The following is a 25030-nucleotide window of genomic DNA, read 5'->3' on the forward strand; positions in this document are numbered from 1 at the left end:
CCTCCATGGTGCCCAGCCCTCCCAGCAGTGGGTGTTCCCTCCCAGCTGGTTTGGGCTGAATTGCCACAAACATCTGTGGCAGAGAGAGCATAGGAAGCCACAGTTCACACCCACTCTGTTTTCCTCAGATCTCTTTTCCTGTTTATCCATCCTATGAACTGCTCAGTGATGATCAGATGAAACTGAGACTTGAGCACTTCATAAACCTCCTCTCTGCCCTGCATCTTTTCAGTGATGCTGGCCCAAGGCACAGCCAGGGACCCTGGCAGGACGAAGCATCAAATAAAACAGGGATTCTCCCAGGAAAGCCCTGAAATCTCCCACCACCAGCACCACAAGTGTCTCTGCTCAGCCCCTCCTGGTCCCTACACAAACACAGCTGCAGCAGTTATTACAACTCAGCTGTTTTATTGAAGTACAAAACATAACAAGTGAATTTTCTACATTGAGACAGGAGTTTTAAAAAATCTAAAAATCTTCGTTAAAACCCGTTGAAAATAAATATATAAAACTGCTATTCCAATCAGGGAGTTATAAATATGTTATGAACCAAGTTTTTCCAGACTGTGTTTCCTCTGAAGTGCCTAACACCACTATAAAACCCCAGCTATTTATTTAAAACCCTGACACTTCCCCAAATCCCTGATTCTTACGTAGGGCAGGACCAGTGAGCACAGAAGGGAGCCAAGAGCACAAAGTGGGGCTGCAGAAGTATTTAGTGCCTTCTCCTGTGCCAGGGCTGTGTGTGCCCAGCCCAGGCTGGCTGAGGTCAGCTCCAGGACACCTTCTTCCCCAGGACACGGCTGGTGATCTTCTGAGGGAAAAACAGAGGGACAGGGGTGAGTTTAATGATTTGAAATTAGCAATGCTGAGCACAGGTTCTCTGCACAGATTGCTGTGGAATCCAGCAGGGGGAATACCCACGAGCTGCTGCTCCTTCCAGCAGCTCTCTCCAATTCACTGGCATCACAAACTCGCTCCCCCTCGTGGAAGAGCCTCAGCATTGGAACAAATCTGCATCTGATAAACTCAGAAAATTCATTTTTGCTCCAGTGGGGCTGAAAGTTCTGATTGCTGCTGCCATCCGATCAGAGTCTGTCCCCACTACAGAGTGCAAAATTCCAGGCACTCCCTGTCCCCTGATCTGACTGGGATGATTTTATGCTCTATTTGAAATTAAAAGCACAAAAGCAAAGGGCTGCTGGGACAGAGCATCAGCCCCGATCCACGTGCACCCTGTGATAAAAATAACTTTGCTATCTTAATAAAGAGAAGTATTGAACAATTTCACAGATAAGGATGTCTGTGCACTCCAGCCCAGGAATTTCTATGGCTCCAGTTCTAGGTCAACCCATGTTGTTTCCCCCTCACTCAGTGCCAAGAAAACTTTTTATTTTTCTCTTTTCCCGTCAGTGAGCTGCCCCAAGCTGTCACAGAAATGCCTTGAGACCAGCTCTGTCTCATTTTTGGAGCCATTGCACAGAATCTGTGGTTGATTTTCAGGCACAATGAGCCTCACCCAGAAGCTGGTGCCACCCTCACCAAACCATTCCCTGATTTACAGCAGCTCCTCTGCACCAGCAGGGAGAACTAAAGCACTGCAATTATTTACTGCCATGAATCATCACCTCCCTTCCAATCAAACCCATATTTATGTGCAAAAGTTCTGATCCTATTTCCTCCCTGCTTCCAGCCCACTCTGCCACTCCAAGTCAGTGACTGCCAGAACTAATTAATTCCTCAAACTTTACTGTACCAGCATCTGGAATTCTCAGACCAGAGAAAAAAAATGTCCTGAAAATACCCTGCTCAAGTATAGCAACAAATTAAAGTCTTTCTAGTGGTAAATTCCGCAAATTAGAGTAGGAAGATGTTTTACAGAACACATTACCAGTGCTGGCTTCCAAAATCCAATGACTGCTGCTCCCAACAAACAGCCAAGCCTGTTACTCCAGCTCTGGAATACTGCAGGAGTTTAACACTAAAACTGGAGTGCAAGTTTAACACCCAGAGTTTAAAGAAAAGGCCAGGTTTAGTTGCAGTGCCTGTCCATGCTCAGGGACACTGGCTAATCCCACAGCTCCCCAGCAGGGCCAGCGCTGGGCAAACAGAAACTGCTGGAACCCTCAGAGGTAACCCTCCACCAGGACTGCAGGCTCTAGCCTGGATAAATTAAAGGTGACTCCAGGCTTTGCTAGGCATGGCTGGGAATTCCCTGAGCCAAACCTACAGCCAGGGCACAGGAGAGCAAACCCAGCTCTGGAAGGACACTTGTCCTTCTGGGATGTGCTCCAAGACCCTTCTGTTCCACCCCAGGGCCTGCACAAGCCCTGGTTTTTATCATTTCACCAGCACCGCCTTCTGTGCCATTTTTCCATGGAATGGGAGGATTTCAGGAAAGGAAAGGTGCAGCAGAGCTTGGCTGATGAATGGAGCACACCTGGGCAGCCCCAGCACTGGACTGCAGTGCCCTGGGGGTTGTGAGGTGTGGCTGGGGTGTGCATTCCTCCTGTCAGAGCTGGGGCAGATGGGTGGGTTTGGGGCCAGCACCTGCATATATGGGCACATGGAAGAACCATTTACACCCAGACAAAATGGCTCCAAAATCTGATTTTTGCTTCTGGCCTGCTCTGCTTCTTCCTTGCCATGGCACAGGAAGGTGTGGGATGAAAAGGGGAGCCCAGGTTTGTTTCCAGCCCCTTGCAGGCCTTTCCCTGAATGGATCCAGGCACATCCTGTCCCTACAGCATGGCCAGGAGGGACAGCCACAGCAGCAGGCTGTCCTCTGGGCAGAACCCAGCTCTTCCCTCCTCTCCTGGGATGTAAGATAAGTGTGTATTCTATTGCCACCTGTCAGAGCTGGGGCAGGTATCTGCTGCTCATGGGGCAGTTTTCTTCATCTCTTCCACAGCCAATCCTCCCTCCAGGAGATCTCTTCAGTTAAGGGGCCATTAATTATTAATTATCTGCTATTAATGGACCACTAATTATTAATTATCTGCTGTCCATGGCCAGTGAGTGTCCCTGCAGGGCTGATCCAATCCCATCATCCCATGGGGAGATGCCCCGCCCAGGGGAGGAGCCAAGCATTCCTGCCTGGATCCAATCTGCAGTTTGGGACACCCCAGCAGCCTTTGCCCCCTGCATTCCCAGAGGAGCAGCTTTCTGCTGCCCTGCATTGCCAGAAGGAGCCCAGGCCCATCTCCAGCAGCCCTGGAGCTGCAGAGGAAAACTCCCCCCTTGTGCAGGATCCCTGCTGCAGCAGAGCCACAGCTGGCACTGCAGGAGGGCTGAGCCCCCATGGGATGGGGCTGGGGCACCACCCTGACACACAGGGGGGCAGGGCATGGTCTCACTCTGGCAGGGTTTGTTTTCTTTTTGTTTGTACTATTGCATTTGTACTTTTAATTTTCCTGTTAAAGAACTGTTATTCCTATTCCCATATCTTTGCCTGAGAGCCTCTTACTTTCAAAATTATAATAATTCACAGGGAGGGGCTTTGCATTTTCCATTTCAGGGGAGGCTCCTGCCTTCCTCAGCAGACACCTGGCTTTCCAAACAGACACCCCTCAGCAGATCCCTGTGTCTGGCACCCCCTGAGGGAATGTGACCCTCCAGAGAAGAGGGGTGTCACACACAGGTAAAACCTTATTAAAAAAAACCTTATAAAATCTGGCCTCACTACTGTGCGATAAGAATTACAATAGTGAGAATCAGTTAGCAAAACAATCTATTCTTGTGAGAAAACAGTTCACACCTGTGGGGAGGAAAGTTCTACCCCTGTGAAACATTCCCTCCCCAGGAGACAAGAACGTGAACATAGCTGGAAAGAGAAAGGTTTGATGGACACGTACACCAGCCATTGCCAGCCAGTGAGCTGAGCTTCACTGAACTGCTGACCAGTGAGATTCAGACACTGTGCCTTCTGATAACCATACAAATGTAAAGAAATATATGTTTATATAATAGAATACTTATATTATATTATATTATATTATATTATATTATATTACATTACATTACATTACATTACATTATATTATATTATATTATATTATATTATATTATATTATATTATATTTTTCATGTGATATAATATATATTCTATTATATTATTTATTATATTATATTTAATTATATAAAGATAAATATATAATCGAAATATAATATATACCTTCCATATTATGTCTATATTTATATCTATATTTTATATTTATATATAAAGATATATCTTTTATATCAAAATACATATTTACAATATATAAAATATAATCTTATATATAAAATATATAGAATATATATTTTAATATATAAAAATATATCTAGTATATATATGTATAGTAATATGTAATATATATTTTATTATATATATTAATATAATAAAATATGAGCTATGAACAGAGGTTTGGCTATTCTGCATGAAGAACAGGTGTCTTTGTCCATTGTGACCAGGGGACACTCACAGTTTTGTAGAGCTGAGCCCTCAGGCGGTAGGAGTTGTACTCCTGCCTCCTCTGCTCCTCCTCCCTCTTCCTCCTCACCTCAGGGAGCTGCTCGTACATCCTAAAGGGACAGGAAAGGCAAAAACAGAGATTTAAAATTGCCTGACATTAAAACCACAGCTGCTGTACACAAGGAGAAATATTAGAAAAGAAAAGCCCTATAAAATATAGTTTAGGCCCTGCTACTTTAGCTAAACTGGTAGCCAGCTTGTAAGTTTTTATGTGAAAAAAACAGATTGAGAATCAAGTCTGCATAACAATTTATTCTTGTAAAGCAAAAAGTAATAACAAAAGATCTGTCCTATGAGAATTTACAAAGAAAAAACATAAACATCTGAAGAAAAAAAGCATTAACACATACACACACAAGCACCTTCTAACCAACAGACTGAGTGTTAAGGTTACTAACCAATTAGAGTCAAACACAATGTCTTTAAAAACTGTATAAATGTGAGCTTATGTATATTTATTTCTATTTTTATACTATTTTTTACATTTATATATTTGCTTTATTTATTTATTTATTTTAATATGGGCATGAAGAAACTGAATCCCATCTGCTTTACTGCAACACACACCCTCTGCTTTAGCCCCACATCCCTAAGGGCTGCTGGCCAAGCACATCCCTGACAAATGTGTTTGCAGTTTGCTGCTGTCCCACTGTGGAATCCACAGCAGCCCTGAGCTGGGAATTCCTGCCCCTGGGATGGCTCTGCTACCCCTGGGATGCCTCTCCTGCCCCTGGAACGCCTCTCCCACCCCAGCACCTCCCCAGAGCAGCACCTGTAGCTCTGCCCTGCCCTGGTGCCCCAGCTGGAGCTCAGTGTCTCCCATGTCCCCAGCCCAGGACAGCCCCATGTCCCTCCAGCCATGGCAGGAGTTCAGCACAGCAATCACCTCACTGAAGCCTTTTAGGCATTTCCAAAATTCCAGTGCTTTCAGTAGTGTTGCCCTGCTTTGTCTTCTCCTCTGCTGATGCATCCCCAAGTTTTCCTTCAATCCTGGAATGGTTTGGGTTGGAAGGAACCTCCAAGTCCATCCAGTGCCACCCCTGCCTTGGGCAGGGACACCTTCCCCAGACACCCTAAGAATACTCTTCAGTGCTAAAAATCATTAAAATGTATCATGAAAATCATTAAAAATCATCAAGGGGTTTATTTTATATATTGTATGATTGTATTGTATTGCAGTAGGTGCTTAGTGGAATCACAAGGAAACCAAGTTGGCAGAAACCTCAGGAGGCCACCAAGCTGCTGCTCAAAGCAGGGTTAATTAATTCCAAGGCTGGACCAGGCTGCTCAGGCCTCATTCCACCAACCTGGGACTATTTCAGGCTCTGCCACCTCTGCTGGTCCTGGCCATGCACTTCCCATCCCATTCACAGCAAAATTCAGCTTCAGTGAGCTCCCATTTTTCACCATCCCTTCCCGTGGCCCCTCTGCAGCCCAGCTGCTCCAAGGGTAAATCCATGGAGTGTGCTGGGCACTGCAGAGATGAATTACTGCAGTCAGAAATAACACAAACCCTACCCTAAGGTGGTTTCTCCAAGGGTAAATGTCTCTGCATTCCCTTGGGGTGATTATTTCTATAGAAAGACTCTTGCTTTAGCTAATGCTGCCTCGCTGCTGTCCCAGTTACCCACTTTGGTAATTTCTGATCTTCCTCAGATGCTCCAGTGTCCCCCAGCCCATTCCCTCTCCATGTGGGACCCAGCTTGCTGTGGATGGCTGACACTACAGCAGAATCCTAGGTTTAGCTACAGAAATCACTTTTCCAAAATGATTTTGTTTCTTAGAACTTCTAAGCAGGACATTTCTCCCTCTGATAAGGCACCTGCATTTTTAACTGAAAAAGCTGAATTATTTGCACACCCAGTTCTTTGACTGCAGACAGGATTCAGAGCTCTTCCCTACCCAGGACACTGATCCACCTGAAATAAAATTCCCTGAACTTTACCTTTTAGATCTTTGAAACATTTCATGCTTGGGAATTGCTCTTCTTTTTTCTCTTATCAGGAAACCTGAATGGAAAATTTTGAGAGAAGGGAATGATGAACGAGTTTGTTACTGCAACAATCTGAGTCTTTTGTAAGTTTTATAGAAGTTCTCGCAAAAAACTCCTTATAAGATCTTACAGACAACAGGCTTAAATAACTGTAATGAGTTTAGGAGAAATACAAAGTAAATAAATACACCCTAAAGCACAATGTGGGGTTCATGAAACCAAAGAATTCAACGCAGAGCCCTGAAGTACCTCGGTTGGACAGCAGGTGATTTGCAGTCCTGCAGTCTTTTCTCCTCCTTGCAGGCTGCAACAGCTGCTGGGGTGGCAGGAGCTGGTCCCTCTGGGCTGGCAGCAGTGTTTCCCCCTGGGCTGGCAGCAGCGTTTCCCTCTGGGCTTTGTGCAGCCTCCTCTCCTCGCGGAGCAGCCGCAGGTGCCGCAGGCGCTGCCCCGAGCGCGAGATGAAATCGGGACGGTGCAGGGCCAGCGCCTCCTGAGGGGACACCAACACACCAAGCTGGGGCTGGCAGCTGCAGGGGAGACCCACAACACCCACCACCAACCCCAGAGCATGGAAAAAATCCCCTCACAACATTGGGTGTAAAACAAAACTCCTGTCCTTAAGGCTGGGTAGGTGCTTGGATGCCAGCAGCCTCTGAGCCTCTGCTTCAACAACATGGAAATAAACTGGCCAGAAAGGAAAAAACCCAAAATAATAATAAAGAATAATAAAAACTCATTTTAATCTCATGCTATGTACACCTCAGTACTGTTTCTGCGTGGAAACAAGCGTGGTGGAATGTTCTGTCAGCCACATCCCCCTGGCTCCTGAAGCCAAGGGGTTTAACCCCTGTAACACCAGACCAAGTTAAATACTGGGGAAATAACCTGGGGCAGGATCCTGGGGAAAGCCAGGCTGCCAGAGCAGTCCAGGATGTGCCCCAGCAGTGCCTGGGTCAGGGTGCCTCACCTGCAGGGTGAGCTTGCCCAGGGGCTGCCCCAGCCCCCTGCCAGCCCCCGGGGCTGTCACTGCTCCCTGGCCCAGCCTGGGCTGCTCCTCCCAGTTCCTCTCCCTCAGGGGCTCTCTCCAGGGCTTTGTGCTGCTCCAGGGCTCAAACCAGGCTGGCCCAGGGCCAGAAGGGGCACTGCACTGGTTTTCTTTCCTTGATTCACATTCCAAGTCCTCTGCTGGGACGAGCCACGGAGCCCCTGTTAAAAGAGCACAGGAGAGAAAGAAGATTTGAGGCAATTCCTGTGCCTGTTGTCCATCCAATCCATGGAAAGAACAGTTATTTACCAGCAATCACACATCGTTAAGGAGCCTTTCTGCTGGCCTAAGCCCTGTGGCTCTTCATCCATGTTTTGGAAGATCAAGCGCTTTCCATCTCCCAAATGCTCAGTGTGTCTCCAGGAATTCAGTTACTCACAGTTTACACACACAATGATGTGAATGCATCAGCTGGGATTTTGAGCAGATATTCTGAATTTTCTAAATTAAACCCTTATGAGAGAGAATGATCAGTCCCCACAACAACAACAGTGATGAGTAAGGGAAATATTTTTAAACATTTCATTGTGACGTTGTGAAGTGTGTCAGGAATTTAAGAGACAAAAAATAAAATAAAATAAAAACGTCAGGAGACTCCAGCAACAGCCTAAAAATGCAATTTTCAATAACAGTCGTGTTCTTCCCAATTTTCACTCAAGAACTCTGGAAAAATCTCCTGGGAAGCCTCAGGGCATGAGACATTAAGGACAAGCTGGTGACCAGCACTGAGAGTTCAACAGAACCTTTTGTGTCTCAGAAGTTAAGCACCTGCAGGATTGCCACCTCTCCACCTTGTTTATTCCTCCCCAATGAGTGCATTTCCTGCTGTAACACCCTTCCATGGCTGAAATTGCCATCAGAAGCCAGCACTGCAATCCCCTGGCAGGGTTTGGTTAACTCCCATGAAATCCCAGTCAGAGGAGGCTGTGGCAGGGCCAGGTCTGTGGAGACCCACGAGCCTGCCAGGGAGAGGGCAGTGGGAATGCCCTGGAGAGATGCACCTCGGGCTCTGGGCACTCCTCACAGCTCAGGGTGAGGAAAGAGGCTTCCCCCATGGTGCCCTGCAGCTCTGTGTCCATTTATCCAGTTCTGTCCTGCCCATTGACCTTCCCTACCCCTTTTACCCTGTATGCTCATGTTCTAGAGAGTTCTCCCTTCCCCATTACCCCACTGGTTTGTGCAACCTATTGTCATCCACCCTGGCATCCCCTGTTGTGTGGAACCCTCTGAATCCTCCCCCCAGAGAAACCCCCAGGGATTGCTTTGCCTTGGAAGGATCTACCATAGAGTTTCCCCATCTGGGTGATGGAGAGGACTCAGCCCATGGTATTCTGCAGCACTACTGCCAATCCACATCAGATTGCCTCCCCCATGGGCCAGCTGACCCTGCCCACCCCAGTTACTCATCCCTCATCCCTCCAGGCAGGTTGCTGCCCTTTGCCCACCCCTGTGCCCTCAGGTCACTGACCCCACACTTGAACCTGTGCACACCCCATGGTTTGGTCTTTGTCCCTGGTCCTTTGGCATGCTTTGGAATAAACCCTCACTGGAATACATCATACTGAGACCCTTCCTGTGCTTCCTCTGCTGATCTGCGTGCGTGTCTGTGTGTGCATGGACCTGAAATGCTGTTCTGGTGGCCTTACTCTGAGCACCCTCTGAAGGAGACACCTCGAGGTGTCTGCAGCATTTCTACCACCCTGCCATGCTGCAACACTGTCAGTCCCTTCCCTTTGTACCACACCTGAGCCCTCAGACCTCTGGATCCACAATTTCCTTCCTCCTGTATTTATACCCTGAACACTCCTTTGTGCTTGTCTCTGGCCCCTGGAGCCCTTCAGCATTGTCTGAAATAAAGCACATTGGAACTCCATGCCTGGACCCTCTCATGCTGTGTGTGTGTTGAGACATGAGGTCAGGGATTAACTGAGGTTAGAAACCCATTTCAGATTTAGGTGAAGTGTGCTGCTCTGAATTGTTCAGTCTGTGCAGTCTATCCATGTGCTGTGCTTGTAAAAAACCTGTGCTTGCAACAGCCTGCAGCTCACAAAGCCGCCTCAAACAAGGTGAAAAGAGTGTGAACTTCCAAGCTAGAAGAAAATAAGAGGGGCCTCTTAGACCTTAAAACAAGATGGAAACCAAAACTAAAGCTACAGGAGTTGGATGGACTACCAGAGAGCTCTCTACTGATCAGAACTAATTGTGATAAATAAATATGCACAAACCTATTGCAAAACTTAATGCATAGCAACAGCTTAAGGGACAAAAAGGAAGTTTAGACTCTCAAGAGCACACATACCTTTAAAAATGATTCACCTTGTACCAGTGCTGTAATAAACACAGCACTTTTCAACTGTAATTAGTTGAAGAGCTGTCTGTTCATAGATCAGTGTGTGTGCTGTGCTCTCGTGGCTCCTGCCCCTTGGCACAGGATGCTCTTGGGGCAGGGTGTGTGCACCACCACCACAGGCTGTGACACAGCCCTGGCTGTCCCCAGGCCTGCCCAGGTGTCCCCAGCCCTGCTCTGGCTATTCCCAGCCCTGTCTCAGCTGACCCCAGCCCTGTCCCGGCTGTCCCCAGCCCTGTCTCAGGTGTCCCCAGCCCTGCTCCAGGTGCTGACCTTGCTGGAAGTGCAGCCTGCTCCTCCTGGTCCGTGTGTCTGTCAGGATCCTGCCTGGCGGTGCCCGGGGCTGCTGCCACGCTGTGCCCTGGCTCTGCCCATGTGTCCCCAGCCCTGTCCCAGGTGTATGTGACCCTGTCCTGGATGTCCCCAGCCCTGTCCCAGGTGTCCCCAGACCTGCCCAGGTGTCCCCAGCCCTGTCCCAGGTGTCCCCAGCCCCGCCCCAGCTGTCCCCAGCCCTATCCCAGGTGTACCCAGCCCTGTCTCAGGTGTCCCCAGCCCTGCTCCAGGTGCTGACCTTGCTGGAAGTGCAGCCTGCTCCTCCTGGTCCGTGTGTCTGTCAGGATCCTGCCCGGCGGTGCCCGGGGCTGCTGCCACGCTGTGCCCTGGCCCTGCCCCGAAGGCTCCCACAGCTGCTGGCTGCTCCTGGGCGTGGGGAAGGTCACCCCCACGTCCCTGGTGTTCCTCTTGGTGGCACTGCTGACGATCTCCAGGTCCCCTGCAATGGAAACCAAGCAGGGACATCTCAGTCCCATGTGCCAGGGCAGGGAATGACCCCACTCCAGCCAGGAGTGAATAATCACATCCTTCACCCACCCTCAACAGTCCAAACCTTTCACATTTCTATTTTACACTTCCCCAAAGCAAGGAGAGTTTCCAGTTATGTTACTGCTTGATAATCTGAGGGAAATTAAAATCAAATACCCCAAGCAAAATATTCATTTATCTGGGGGTGGGAATTCAACTGGAATTAACTCTGCCCTATGAAAATCCTTCCCTGATTCAATCTGCTTGCACACAAGCAGGAATAAATAAATAATTGCTGTATCTGATGAATAAACCAGGGCCATTACTCAATGTGATGATGGGGAGTTGGCGTGGAAATGAAAGCAATGAAGAAACTGCTAATTGCCACCAGAAAAAACCCAACTGCAGAACTGCACCAGGCCAGGAGCAGCTCGGGACTGAAATAGAATTCAACACCCAAAATATTCCCAGGAAGAACACAGAACACTGCAGTTGCCTTCTGAAATAGCATATGCCTACAAAACCCATTCTGGGAGGAACAGATGTCTTGGGGAAAAAACAATAGATAAAAAAAGGCAGCTCACCTTTGCCATTGGAATGGAGAAGAAGCTGAGGTTTATAAATTTACAAGTGAGAAAATTGGTTTTTAAAGCAGCCCAAGAAGGGCAATTAAACAGCTCACCTTCACTAAACACATCACCCTTCCCTGCCAGCTTCTGGAGTGAATTTGGAGGGTGCTGCCTGTACAGAACCATCCCCAGAACACCCAGAGTGTGGAGGACAGGTTCCAAAGCAGGAGAGGCAGGAGGAGCCCAGGGACGTGTGGGATTCAGGGCCTCACCTGCCTGGATCCCTTTGTTCAGCATCCGAGCCCGTCTCTTGTGGCTCAGGGCACAGCTGGGCCCCCAGGAGCTGCTGCTGGCACAGGTGGAGTCTGAGAAGGGCACAGTGCTCTACAAAACAGGCAAGGGAACAGAATTCCTGAGATTCCAACCCAAACAGCAGCAAACAGCATCTAAACAGAAAGAAGTCATTGCTTTTCCCTCGTTGTTGTTAATGCTGAGCCAACGCTGACCTGTCCCTCTGTTCTCACAAATCCCAGCCCTGACTCCACCCCGTGCACCTCCAGCAGCCTGCTTTGGTACATGATTGAAAAACACATTATTTACTTTATAAAAACACATTATTTCTGTGGGAAGAGCTTGCTGCCATCAGTCAGGACAGCACTGGGCATCCTGCAACCCACCTGGGGCTGTCCAGCTGAAGGGAGAGCTCACAGGGGGCTCCAGGAGAGCTGGAGAGGGACTGGGGACAAGAATGGAGGGACAGGAGCCAGGGAATGGCTTCCACTGGCAGAGGGCAGGGATGGATGGGATTTTGGAAATTGGGAATTGTTCCCTGGCAGGGTGGGCAGGCAAAACATTTTCAAAGCAGGGGAAGCTCCCTCACTCTGTGATCCTCACCACAGAGTCCTGCCGGTGGGAGAAATTCAGCTCCAGAAATCCAAGAAACAGGAGGGACATGGAAGGAGCAGGGCTGAGGGCTGAGGGGAGTGTCACACCTTCACTGCCACCAAGCCAGGTGTGAAAGCTGCAGGGCTGGACACAGCTTGCAAATCACACACTGATTTCAATTAACAAAGCCATTAAAAGCAGGAAGGCTGTGCCAAGCCTTGGCTCTGGGGGTTTATTATCACCAGTGACCTGGCAGCACCTCCAGGCTCCCAGCACACCCTGACAGTGCCCACAGCTCCCCTGAGCTCCAGCTCTAATTACAGAGCTGCAATCTGGAACTGGAGAAAATTACCTGGTGTCTGGTGAGTCACCCCCAACACCAGCCTCTTTACTCCCCTTTACTGCAGCTCCATCACCCCAAACAAAACTCAATATTAGAGAGAGGCCATGGAAATGCAGAGTCCCCTTTATTCCCCTTTACTGCAGCTCCATCACCCCAAACAAAACTAAATACTAGGAGGAGGCCATGGAAATGCAGAGGCCTCTTTATTCCTCTTTACTGCAGCTGTATCACCCAAACAAACCTTCAGTACCAGAAGGAGGCCATTTTTGCTCTCATAAACCTGTTTTTCTTTAATTTCCTGTAACTATCCCAGCTCCAGGAGAGGCACTGCACACATGCATGGATATGGATTTCCTTTCAGATAACAGAACATGTGAACATTTGAATTGTGAACGTGTGAATTTGAAGGACGTGCTTGGCAAAAACGTGTCAAACCAGGGAGAGAAACCCCAAATCTGCCCTTCCCTGCAGCACTGCCCAGCAGCAGCGACCCAGCCTGGGCAAAACAGCCCAGAAATGACCAAAATCAGAATTTTAAATTAAATTTGCTATTTTGCCATCTATCTTCTCTCACCCCTTATTTGAGGGGGCTCATGTGTGTCTTCAGATGGATTTTTTAAAAAGGATATTTCATCAGCAGATAAAGAATGTGAGTTTCTAAAGCCATGGGGGTTCAATGAGCCTTTAAAGGGTTTATTCCCCACAGCATTAATTCCATTTGTCATCTCACAGGTGATTTAACAGGTTAAGAAATCAGATTTGGGCTTAAGATTCAAAAGATCCTGAAAAATTAATCTTGTGAATGGAACGTGGAATAAAATCATCTTCTGAATTCTACAACTGTGCCAGAAATGATGGATCCTCATGCTGGTGCTCTGGTTAATAGTCCTAACACTGCAAAGTTCAGGACAGTTTTATTTTACCTTCAAATAAATGTTATGAATAAAAATATTAAATAAAATATTTTCTAACCATTCTTCACCTCCAAAAAGATTGTTTCTTCTCCAGATTAATTTAGTTATTGGCATTATTTTTAATTACTTCATCATTCACTGGGTAATTTGACAAACAGACTTGGAGTTGTTTCTACAAAATAGCTAATTTAAATTAAATCTGGTAGTAATGATGCCAGTTCCACTTTCATCTGGAAATACAAAAAATGAAAGAAGTAATTCAATATTCCTCACTTGTTCTCTACTTTTCAGCATTTCTGTGGATCACAGAACCCCTGAACTAATTCCTTACTAATATCACCAAATCCAGGCTGAGTCCCAGTTAAGAACATTTCCATTTCTCCTGCCAAGGGCAACAGCTGAATTCACCTGAAGGAATTATTCCCTCCCCTTTCAGACAGCTGCACTGCAGAGCTCTCACCTGGAATTCTCAGCTCTTTAAAAAGAAAAACCTCACAACCAGCCAGACAAAACAATTCACAAATTTTTACAAGCCCATCAGCAGGGTAACTCCAATAATTGTATGGAGCCTTGCCCAGGGATGTCCTGGCTGCAATTTCCATCAGATTTAGAACCTCACTGAGCCTGCAGGTATCTGTTCCCAGGGGAATGGGGACAAGGAGGGCACCCCCAGGGGGTGTGTGCCAGCCTGAGCTGCTGCCCTGGCTCCTGCAGACTCAGACCTCAGCTGGGGCTGCCCCATGGAAGGCAGAAGCCTCCTGTACAAACCAGTGATTCCCAGAAATTCCGTGATTCTGAGATTCCCAGTGACTCCCAGTGTTTGATTCCCAGTGATTCCCACACTCTCAGAGATTCCCAGTGACTCCCAGCGATTCCCAATGATTCCCAGTGGTTCCCAGTGATTCTCAGAATTCCCAGATTCCCAGTGGTTCCCAGAGATTCCCAGAGGTTCCCAGTGACTCCCAGAGGTTCCCAGCTCACAGAGCTGGCAGCAGTTGGGGTTCCCATGGGGATGGGGCAGTGCTGGGCTCAGGGGGCTCTTACCTGGCTCTGCTGGCCCTTCCCGAGGCTCTGAGCAGCTCCCTGGGGACATCCTGCAGGCACTGCTGCTCCACTGTGCTCCTGCCACTTCTCAGAGCGCCTCTTCTGCTGGCTGATGGCACGGTACAGCCGGGCCAGCCTCGGGGACAGCTCTGGGGACAGCTTTGGGCTGGGGGTGTCAGTGCTTGGGGCCACCCTGTGCTGCCCAAAGGCCTGGAGCAGCCTGGCTGTGTCAATGGTGGACAGGGACAGGGAGCTGCTGTCCCCAGAGGCAGGGGAGGTGTCCAGCCCTGTCCCCGTGTCCCACGCAGAGGTGCTGCAGGTGCTGCAGCTGCTGGGCTCCCCGCTCAGCCTGCTCTCTGAGGAGCTGTCACTCGGCATGCCCACGTGCTGCTGCTCCTCCAGGATGCTGCCCAGGGGCTGCTGCTCCTCCAGGATGCTGCCATGGGGCTGCTGCTCCTCCAGGATCCTGCTCAGGTGCTGGATCACCTTCTGCCCTGCCCTGGACTCCCCATGGCTGCTGCTGCCATGGCTCACACGTGGCTTCTGTCCCAGTCGTGGTCCCCTTGGCTCCGTGCTGCTCCCAGACCTGGCTTTTCCTGCCAGCCCAGGTTCTGGCTGCTCCCTCCCCTGCATTTCCTGCTCAGGAGCCCTCTCCCCAGCAGCTGTGGGTGCCAGGGTGTGCCTGATGGGGTTCTGCAGGAGCCTGGCCAGGCGATCCAGGCGCTGCACGAGGCTCAGCTCCCCATTCCTCCTGAGCTGCTGCTGCTGCTGTGTGCCCTGGCGCTCCAGGAACCTCAGCCACAGCTCGTCCAGGCCGCCCCTGGCATGGCCCCTCTGCCGTGGTGCCATCCCCAGGCTGTCCTGCAGGGGAGCAGCTTGGCCCCGTGGGGCAGGATCGGTGCCAGCAGTGCCCTGGTGCAGCCCCGTGCCAGCTGCCCCGTGCCCAAAGGACCCCCTGGCACTCAGCTCCTCGCTCCTGCTGTCGTCAGCCTCTGCAGGGAGGGCAAAGAAGTGCCCTGCTGTGCCCAGGGCAGCGTGCCCAGCTCCAGCCCTGTCCCTGTAGGGCTCCCAGGCATGCTGGCTGCAGCTCTGCCTGGTGGGCATGGCACAGGGCTCAGGGACACCACGGGAGGGTTCTGCACGCTGAGAACCAGCTGGGAGCTCTGCAAGACACAAAACACAGGGATGTTTCACTGCTCTGCTTCAAGTGCAGGATTTTCATGCTAAAACTCCCAAACACCACAAAGGATTAAAAGCAGGATCACCGAACTTGGAGATCAGGTTTGAGCATTATTTAAATCACATAAACAAATGTTTTCTATCTTTTGAAACATGGAATCCAAGAGAATATTCCATCCAAGTGAATCTGGGGAAGAATTCACTCCACCAATTCCATCTCACGGGACTGCCCTGACCAACCCTGAACTGAGCCTTTGTTAGAGCCATGGAAGGGACCTCAAAGCCCATCCATTGCCACGGGCAGGGACACCTCCCACTACCCCAGGGTGCCCCAATTCCCACCCAGCCTGGCCCTGGACACTGCCAGGGATGGGGATGCCCTGGCCACCCATGAAACACACCCAGCACGAGCCAGGATCATTCTGCAAAACAGCTTTAAAGTGATTTTTAATATAATGTAAAACCTGTCCAGTTTTAAAATGTGCCTTGTGATTTTTGTAGAAAGGACTGGGTGTAAAAACTACCCAGTTTTAAAATGTGCCTTGTGATTTTTGTAGAAAGGACTGGGTGCTTGCATCTCCTCCCTGCCCAGCACAGGGGCTGTGGTGGAACACAGAGATCACAGATGCTGCAGCCAGACCCAGCCCCACTAACTCTGGAAGTGCAGGAATTTTTCTTCCCATACAAGGGCAATGTTTATAAACTTGTGTAAGAGGCTTCCTCCACATCCTCCTGACAAATGAGAACAGGCTTGGGAATGCCAGGCAGAACTTTGCTATTCCTGGCTTTTTAGAAAGTTACCAAGAAATGGAAGGAATGTAAACAGGCAAAAAATAAAAATAAGTTTGTATAGAGAAACTTTTTTTAAAAAAAATACATAACTTGCATAATTTTAAGCTCTAGACAAGCTCTGTGGGTAGAGGTAATCTTTTATTAGATCATCTAAAAATATGGTTGAAGAAGTCAGGGAAGATTTAAGACATGCAAGTCTTTTCTTCTGAAAGATTCTTTAAAGTTCCAGCTGCACTGGCTACCTTCACAAAATATTCTTTCTCATTACAGTTCTTTTCTTACCTGGGCCTTTAGACCATCATAGCAATAAAAATGTTAGGAGATAATTTTATGTTCACACTTTTGTTCCCCTTTCATTTTTATCCAGGTTATTGATGTGGCAGCCTTACATAATCATAGACATTTTCCTGTGCAAATAAAAATTGTCTTCTGGAAACATCAAAATCTCTCCACTCTGAGAGGAAAAGCTTCAAAGAAAAAAACCCAACCTCAAGGGAAAAATGAAAGTAATCAGATGGAAACCCTATCAACACATCAGGACAGGAACCATGAGGACAGCAGAGATGCAGCCCCCAGGAGTGCTGTGGCTGCAGCCACCTGTGTGCAGGGATGAAAACCCAGAAGTGCATCAGGCACTCACATCAGTGTGTGTGCTGTACAAAGTGCCCACGAGGATCATTCCAGCTGCTGCCACCAGAGCCAGTGAGGCACCCAGGGCTGGGCTCAGCCTGACCCCCCTGGGGCAGCACCCTCAGCACACAGAGCCTGGGGGGCAAACCCTGACCTTGCTCCAGGGCAGCTCCTCCAGCCAGGCAGGGACAGGACAGGGACAGGGCAGGGATGGGACAGGAACAGGACAGGACAGGGCAGGGACAGGACAGGGCAAACCCTGACCTTGCTGCAGAGCAGCTCCTCCAGCCAGGCAGGGACAGGGGCAGGGCAGGGACAGGGCAGGGACAGGGCAGGCAGGGCAGGGACAGGGACAGGAGCACACTGAGCTGCAGCTCCAGGACACGCAGGGCACAGAGGAACATGATGTGACATCACAGGACAGCAGAGTGTCCCTGGGCAGGGACAGCCCCAGCCCAGCTCACAGAATCACCAGGTTGGAAGAGACCTTCAATACTATCAAGTCCAACCCAGCCCCAACCCCCCAACTCAACCCTGGCACCCAGTGCCACATCCAGGCTTTGTTAAACACCCCCAGGGATGGGGACTCACCACCTCCCTGAGCAGAACATTCCAGAATTTTATCACCTTTCTGTAAAAACCTTTTCCTGCTATCCAACCTGTATTTCCCTTGGCACAGCTCGAGGCTGTGTGCTCTGGTTGTGTTGGTTCCTGCACACAGAGCCCAGCCCCAGCTGAGCACAGGCACCTTTCAGGGGCTGTGCAGAGTGATGGGGGCACCCCTGAGTCTCCTTTTCTCCAGCTGAGCACCCCCAGCTCCCTCAGGGGTTCCTCACAGGGTTTGTGCTCCCAGCCCCTCTCCAGCCCCCTCTGGATGGGCTCAAACATCCCAAAGTCCTTCCCAAGCTGAGGGGCCAGGGCTGGGCACAGCACTCGAGGTGTGCCCTCACCAGTGCCCAGGGCAGGGGCAGAAGGACCTCCCTGCTCAGGGAATCCCCGCTGGCTGCAGCCTCAGGGAATTCCTGACAATCCCTGGAAACACAGGAATGCCAGCAAATACTGATGGCCACGTTTTCCATTGAATCCTGGAATGGTTTGGGTCAGAGTGACCTGAAATCCCACCCAGTGCCACCCCTGCCATGGCAGGGACACCTCCCACTGTCCCAGGCTGCTCCCAGCCCTGTGCAGCCTGGCCTGGGACACTGCAGGGATGCAGAGTCCAGAGCCTGCCAGAGAAACCTGGATTCTATCAGCCAGGGAGAAGCAGAAAGACAGGAAGAGAAAACTGTGTCAAATCCAGTATTTGCTGGCAGACCCTGCAATGTCACCGGAACCACGGATCCTGAAATGTCAAATCTTCTGCTCTTTCTCCACATGTATGAACACACAGAAACAATTACAAAATTAAATCCACATTCTAATTACCTGAAGGCTGTTCCAGTGGTGTCCTGTGCCCCTCAGCCCAGGCCAGCTTAGGCCTGTGCCCATGGGCTGTCCCTTTGTGCTGGGCAGCTGCCCTGGCTGCAGGGGGCTCATCCCCCAGAGCCAGCACCTGGGCCAGGATCCCTGGAGCAGGAGCGTCCTCTGAGCCTGCACAGAGAGAGCAGAGTGAGTAAAACAGCAACCAGGGACAGCAGACACACAAATGCCACAATGAACCAGTGCTGAAGATTGCAATGCAAGATGTTTTCCATTACCATCTGTATGGCAGGTTATCTTTTGTCAAGTGGGCAGTTTGCCTTATCTCTCTCTTTGAGTGACCACATTCACACCTCCCTCTAGAGAGGACATCTGCTGATAACAGACTATTGAATGTCACTGCATCGCTGATAAGAACTGTAACATCCCATTGGGAGATGTGAGCCCAGAGGGAGGAGCCAAGCATTCCTGCCCAGATATAATCCAGAGGTTTTTGAGACACCAGCACAGCTTTCTCCACGGGATTCCCCAGAGGAACAGCAGCTGCCTCTCCTTCCACTGGATCTTCAGAGGAAGAATACATCCTTCTCTATAGATCCCCCTTGCTCCAACAGAACCACACCTGATATTTCAGGAGAGCTGCAGCCACAATTCCAAGGGCACTGCTGCCAACACCCTGACCCACAGGGTGTCAGGTTGGGTTCTGACTCTGGCAATGTTGTTCTAGTGTACAGCATTGTTTATTTTATCCTTTGTTTTTTTTCTTTTTCCTATTAAAGAACTGTTATTTCCTGCTCCCATATTTTTGCCTGAGAGCCCCTTAATTTAAAATTTATAGCAATTCAGAGGGGTGGGGAGGGTTTGCATTTTCCATTTCAGGGAAAGCTCCTGCCTTCCTCAGCAGACTCCTCTCTTTCCTAACCAAGACAACCAGCAATCAGGAGCCCTGGCAGTGCCCCAGGCCAGGTTGGACACTGGGGTTTGGATCACCCTGGCACACTGGGAGGTGTCTCTGCCATGGCAGAGTGGAATGGGATGATCTTTAAAGTCCTTCCAACCCAACCATTCCATGACTCCATGATCCTATCCCTGTCTCAGGGTTTCAAACCTAGAACTGTCCCCACCAATTTCTCATCCCTGCCAACCCAACCTGGTTACACCCCATGGATTTCCTGCACTCAGTTCCTCAGCTGCTCCCCCTGAGCTGAGCCCTGGGAGCAGCAGGGACTGCGAAAAACAAAATGTATTTTTCCATCCTGCTGTACGTTCTCCTAGAACCTTGTGCTGCTTCATTTGCATAGTGAATTTTTATATATGGCATCATCATTTCTGCAAAACAACAGATTTGCATCACATTTGTTTCTCTCATTTTGGACACGATTCCCCAGATAAACTTGAAAAAGGTCAAGAGCAAGGACACCTAAATCATGGCCAGCACAATTTGTGGCTGCAGTGATTGATCTGGGCACTGTTGGATCAGCCTGAGCCCTTGGTCACCACTGCTGCAATTCAGGAACTGGAATCTCTTAACCTGAGTTTTGTCTACAGACCAAACTCTGGATGTTAAAAAGCTCTGAGTGAAACCAACCTGCAAATAAAACCTGTGATAACCTGTAATAAAAACCTGTGAAACCTGTACTAAACCCAGCGGTGCATTCTTTGCAGGAAAAGTGGCAGAGATCTGCAAGGATGCCAAGTGAGCAGTGATTCCCAGAGCAAAGCAAGGGATGCTCAGGCTGTGAACACTGAGTTCTGCTCCTTTTCACTGCCAGAGTGGAAAAGAACCCCCTTGCACCCCAGAAGGAGAGCAGAGGCTGCAGGCAGGAGCTGCCCTGGTGGCTCACAGGTAATTCAGCACAGAACACCCATCCAGCCAGGGCAGGGGTGCAGTACCTGAGTGGTATCTGGCTGTGCTGGGCTCCACGCTGGCTCCTGCTCTCTGGAAAGGCACATAGTACATGCCAGAGCTTCCTGAGGGCTTGTAGGGCAGCAGCAGGGGCTGGGCTGGGGGGACAAGGCAAACAGTGAGCAGCAGCCAGGCTGGAAACCCCTCATGCAGCAGGGCAGGGCCTGGGCAGGCTGCTCAGGGTGCTCCTGCTGCTACAGCCTGAGGAATACCCTGTTCTTCAGCAACAGGGATTGCTATTTCATTAGCTAAATTAAATTAAATTGCTATTCCATTAGCTAAATTAAATTAATTGGATTTTTTAATCCCCACCCACAGGTAGAAGTTTTCCTTTACCTGGAAAAACAGCTTCTCCTATTCAATATTAAAAATGTGATCAGGGTGGCAAACAGTGAGTTACAGAAACATCTCCTGTACCCACAGAGCTCCCAGCTGATCCCAGCCTGAGGGAATCCCTTTAAAAGAGCAGGGATGTGTCCCTCAAGTCCATAAAAGCAACAACAGAGCCCCAGTACCAAACACCACTGGGGTGGGAAACCCTGTGAACATCCACATCCCCCTGCTGAGAGACACCCCAAACCCTGCAGTTTGCTGTTTTATTCCATTAAAAGCAGCAATGTGCACATTTCCCTCTGATTTTTTGGTGCTATCTTGGCTAGAGAGTAAATCAGTAATCAGACCCAGCTTTCACTGAACTCCAAGTGAACCAAATCAAACCATCTACACACAAACATCAGAAAATATTCTCCAACCATACTTGGACACAAAGAATTCAATTCTAAAGAAACCTGAACTGAACCCCAACTGTTTCCACACAACCCCCTCCTGACAGGGCTGAAAACCACAAGTTTAAGGGTTGAGCAACTTCAAATACCCCAATTATCTCAAGGATGTTATTTCCACAAAAAAGCTGGGTTTGGTTTTGGGCTTTTACATTTATCAGTACCTGACCTTGTGCAGATTCAAGTGCACAGACACCTGTAAGACAGGAATTTGCTCACCAGGCTGCCTTGGGAAGGGGGGAATCTCCGTGTGGGGTGGAGCTGCAATCCCAGGAGCTCCAGGGGCCTTATGTGATGGAGCTGCAATCCCAGGAGCTTCAGCGGCCTTGTGTGATGGAGCTGCAATCCCAGGAGCTTCAGCGGCCTTGTGTGATGGAGCTGCAATCCCAGGAGCTCCAGGGACCTTGTTTGATGGAGCTGCAGTCCCAGGAGCTCCAGGGACCTTGTTTGATGGAGCTGCAGTCCCAGGAGCTCCGGGGGCCTTGTGGGGTGGAGCTGCAGTCCCAGGAGCTCCAGGGGCACTGGGGAGTGATGGATGCAGGGCAGCACTTCCCCCTTCCTGGGGATCCACACAGATTTCTGCTGAGAACGTGGCTTTGGTGGGACTCTCCGTGGTGATCTGGGTGGCAGCATCAGAAGTCCTTCTGGCAGGTGTGGCAGAGCTGGGGATGCCCTGTGTGAGCCGGGCTCTGGTCCTGCCCTGCAGTTCCTGCCTGGGGGAATGCACCTGGCTGGGATGTGCCACAGGCTCAGCTGGGCTGGGAATGCCCTCAGCACGAGGGGATTTAGGAACACCTCCCACTGAAGATTCTGGAGCTGCTTGTAAAGTCACTGTCTGAGCCTTCCTTGGTGGTTTGTCCCACACCTTGATCCCATTCCCAGCACTGCTGGCACTGGGGTGATGGACCCTGGGGGAGAGGGTGATGTGCACACAGCTCAGGAATCTCTTCACTGGTGATGAGGGAGCTTCAGGCATGGTGCATAAAGCCTCATCTGCAGGTAAAGGGTGAGCAGGACCCATCTGCTCCCTCACAGCCTCTTCTGGAATGGTGGACAAAGCTTCATCTGCAGGTGAAGGGTGAGCAGGACCCATCTGCTCCCTCACAGCCCCTCCTGAAATGGTGGACAAAGCTTCATCTGCAGGTGAGGGGTGAGCAGGACCCATCTGCTCCCTCACAGCCCCTCCTGAAATGGTGGACAAAGCTTCATCTGCAGGTGAGGGGTGAGCAGGATTCATCTGCTCCCTCACAGCCCCTCCTGGAATGGTGGACAAAGCTTCCTCTGCAGGTAAAGGGTGAGCAGGACCCCTCTGCTCCCTCACAGCCTCTTCTGGAATGGCGGACAAAGCTTCCTCTGCAGGTAAAAGATGAGCAGGACCCATCTGCTCCCTCACAACCTCTTCTGGAACCAGAGGTGGCTCCTCAGGGCTTTTCCTCCCCTCAGCCAACACATCACTGGGGCCCTTCAGCAAACCCCTTTGTGGAGCTGCTCTTGGGCCCTCTGAGCTCTCCTGGGGCTGGGTGGGCCCAGGGGGGATCTCCCTGAGCTGGGTGGGCCCAGGTGGGATCTCCCGGAACTGGGTGGGCCCAGGTGGGATCTCCCTGAGCTGGGTGTGCCCAGGTGGGATCTCCCGGAACTGGGTGGGCCCAGGTGGGATCTCCTCCTGCAGGGATGGGCTCAGAGCAGAGGGTTCAATGGATGGCTCTGTTTCCTGGCTGAGCTCCCTGGCACTGTGTCTGTGCCCCAGAGCTGCAGGCAGGAGCTGGGGCTGCCTGGCACTCAGGGTCTGTCCCTTCCCAGCCTGGATGCTCCTGGGCTGCTGGGCTGGTTCCTCAGGAGCTGCAGCCCTGGCAGCAGGGGCAGGAGGAGCCTCAGCAGCAGCACTCCCAGCTCTGTGCCCTGTGCCCAGCCTGTGCTGCCCAGGCAGGACACTGGCCAGGCTGGGGCTGTGTGCCAGGCTCTGGGAGCACAGGGTGAGGAAGGTGCTGGGCTTGCCCAGTTCCCCGTGGGCAGAGAGGGCAGCTGCAGGGCTCCCTGCACGGGGGGCCTGTGCCAGAGGGGCACAGGGCTCTGCCCTGGCACTGGGGTGCCCCATGGCTGGGTGCTGGGTGGGCACTTGTAGGTCAGCAGTGTTCCAGGGCTTTGGGTGCATCTCCTGTGGCTCAGCAGTGTTCCAGGGCTTCAGCTGCACATCCTGCAGCTCAGCAGCACTGCAGGGTTTCAGCTGCATCTCCTGTGGCTCAGAAGTGTTGCAGGGCTTTGGGTGCATCTCCTGCAGGTCAGCAGCATTGCAGGGCTTCAGGAGCATGTCCTTTAGGTCAGCAACATTGCAGGGCTTCAGCTGCATCTCCTGTGGCTCAGCAGTGTTGCAGGGCTTCAGCTGCACATCCTGCAGGTCAGTGGTGTTCCAGGGCTTCAGGTGCATGTCTTTCAGGTCAGCAGCACCAGAAGGTTCCAGGTGCACATCCTGCAGGTCAGCAGCACTGTAGAGCTTCAGCTGCACATCCTTTAGGTCAGCAGTGTTCCAGGGCTTCAGCTGCATCTCCTGTGGCTCAGCAGCACTGCAGGGCTTCTGGTGCATGTCCTGCAGCTCAGCAGCACCCCAGGGTTTCAGCTGCATGTCCTTCAGCTCAGCAGCACCCCAGGGCTTCAGTTGCATGTCCTGCAGGTCAGCAGCACTGTAGAGCTTCAGCTGCACATCCTGCAGGTCAGCAACACCAGAAGGTTTCAGCTGCACGTCCTGCAGGTCAGCAACACCAGAAGGTTTCAGCTGCACGTCCTGCAGCTCAGCACCACCCCAAGGTTTCAGGTGCAGGTCCTTCAGCTCAGCAGCACCCCAAGGTTTCAGGTGCAGGTCCTTCAGCTCAGCAGCACCCCACGGTTTCAGGTGCAGATCCTTCAGCAGGGAGGAATGCCAGGGGTCAGCTCTAGGGAATGGTGCTGCTGGTGGTGAACGGGGCTGGAGGAGTTCCCAGGTCCTGGAGAGCTGTCCATGCCTGTCCCTGGGACACCTGGGAGCCTGCACACCCTCCAGGTCCTGCTCCTGCTTCCTCAGGTACTCAGAAGCTGCTTCCAAACCACAGAGCCAGGGATCCTGAAAAACAGAGCACAGTTCAGAGGTTATGTGGAGAACATCCCACCTGGCCAAACCTGGATGGGAAAAGCCAAGGATGAGAGCTGTGACCAACCAGGAGTTTGTCACCACGAAGGGAGGGAGCCCAGCTGGTAAGGAACTAATTAAACTTCACCCTAAGTGCCAAGTCACCATTCCATTAATGGCAAAATAAATTTCTGATGTGTTTGCTCCATTAGTATCTGTAGGGAGTACAGCTCTTCCTTAAAGGGTTCCTAAATGGTCTCAATTATTCTTCCATCAATTTTAGAAAGTGTAAGTTAATGGATTAAATATCAGCACTATTACTGGCTCATACCACACACAACCAATGGCCTCTACCATTTAAAAACAAATTTAACAGGTTTATGAAAGAGTAATTTGTTTCGAAGACATTCCTTTATCAGCAGCATCATAAAATTAAATGTATAAAATTAATATTACATAATTAAAAGCTGTGATGATGTGGTTCTTTTCAAAAATGTGATTAATCCATTCTGCCCTTCAGTTCTGGTCTGGTGTAGGGCAGGGTCAGGGCTGGGGAATGCTGGCAAGGGACAGGACACAGACACAATTCCATGGGGATCCACCCTCCCACCCCATGTCCCCATGTGTGTGTGGGGTTCAGGCCACCACCCTCCTGTGCACAGAACCCCTGAAGTGGCCTCAGGCTGGACCAGAGGATGTTTAGAAAGCATCTTGGGGAAAATCTCTGCCTGGAAAGGGCTGGCAGGCACTGCAACAGGGAGCTGGGGG

The 25030-nt window shown here is 50.5% G+C and overlaps 1 protein-coding gene across 2 annotated transcripts in view; it reads right to left on the bottom strand.

Moving 5' to 3' along the window:
• Positions 1-406: 406 nt before the first annotated feature.
• ALMS1 (ALMS1 centrosome and basal body associated protein) overlaps positions 407-25030 on the bottom strand; it is a 31553-nt gene continuing 6929 nt past the window's right edge. Inside the window, exons 3-13 of one of the 2 annotated variants that reach the window (XM_064711928.1) lie at positions 21382-24256; positions 20368-20478; positions 18481-18645; positions 14455-15617; positions 11541-11652; positions 10470-10670; positions 7474-7712; positions 6756-6996; positions 6459-6522; positions 4464-4563; positions 407-811 (exon numbers count right to left, since the gene is read on the bottom strand). In XM_064711928.1, the coding sequence (XP_064567998.1) occupies positions 770-811; positions 4464-4563; positions 6459-6522; positions 6756-6996; positions 7474-7712; positions 10470-10670; positions 11541-11652; positions 14455-15617; positions 18481-18645; positions 20368-20478; positions 21382-24256 (5313 nt within the window). In that variant the 3' untranslated portion in view covers positions 407-769. Of the gene's footprint in view, positions 815-4463; positions 4564-6458; positions 6523-6755; positions 6997-7473; positions 7713-10469; positions 10671-11540; positions 11653-14454; positions 15618-18480; positions 18646-20367; positions 20479-21381; positions 24257-25030 lie in introns of both variants that reach the window. The other variant, XM_064711927.1, reaches the window with a different exon arrangement.

This window comes from Zonotrichia leucophrys, chromosome 4 (assembly GCF_028769735.1).
Source record: "Zonotrichia leucophrys gambelii isolate GWCS_2022_RI chromosome 4, RI_Zleu_2.0, whole genome shotgun sequence".
Taxonomy (NCBI): Eukaryota; Metazoa; Chordata; class Aves; order Passeriformes; family Passerellidae; genus Zonotrichia; species Zonotrichia leucophrys.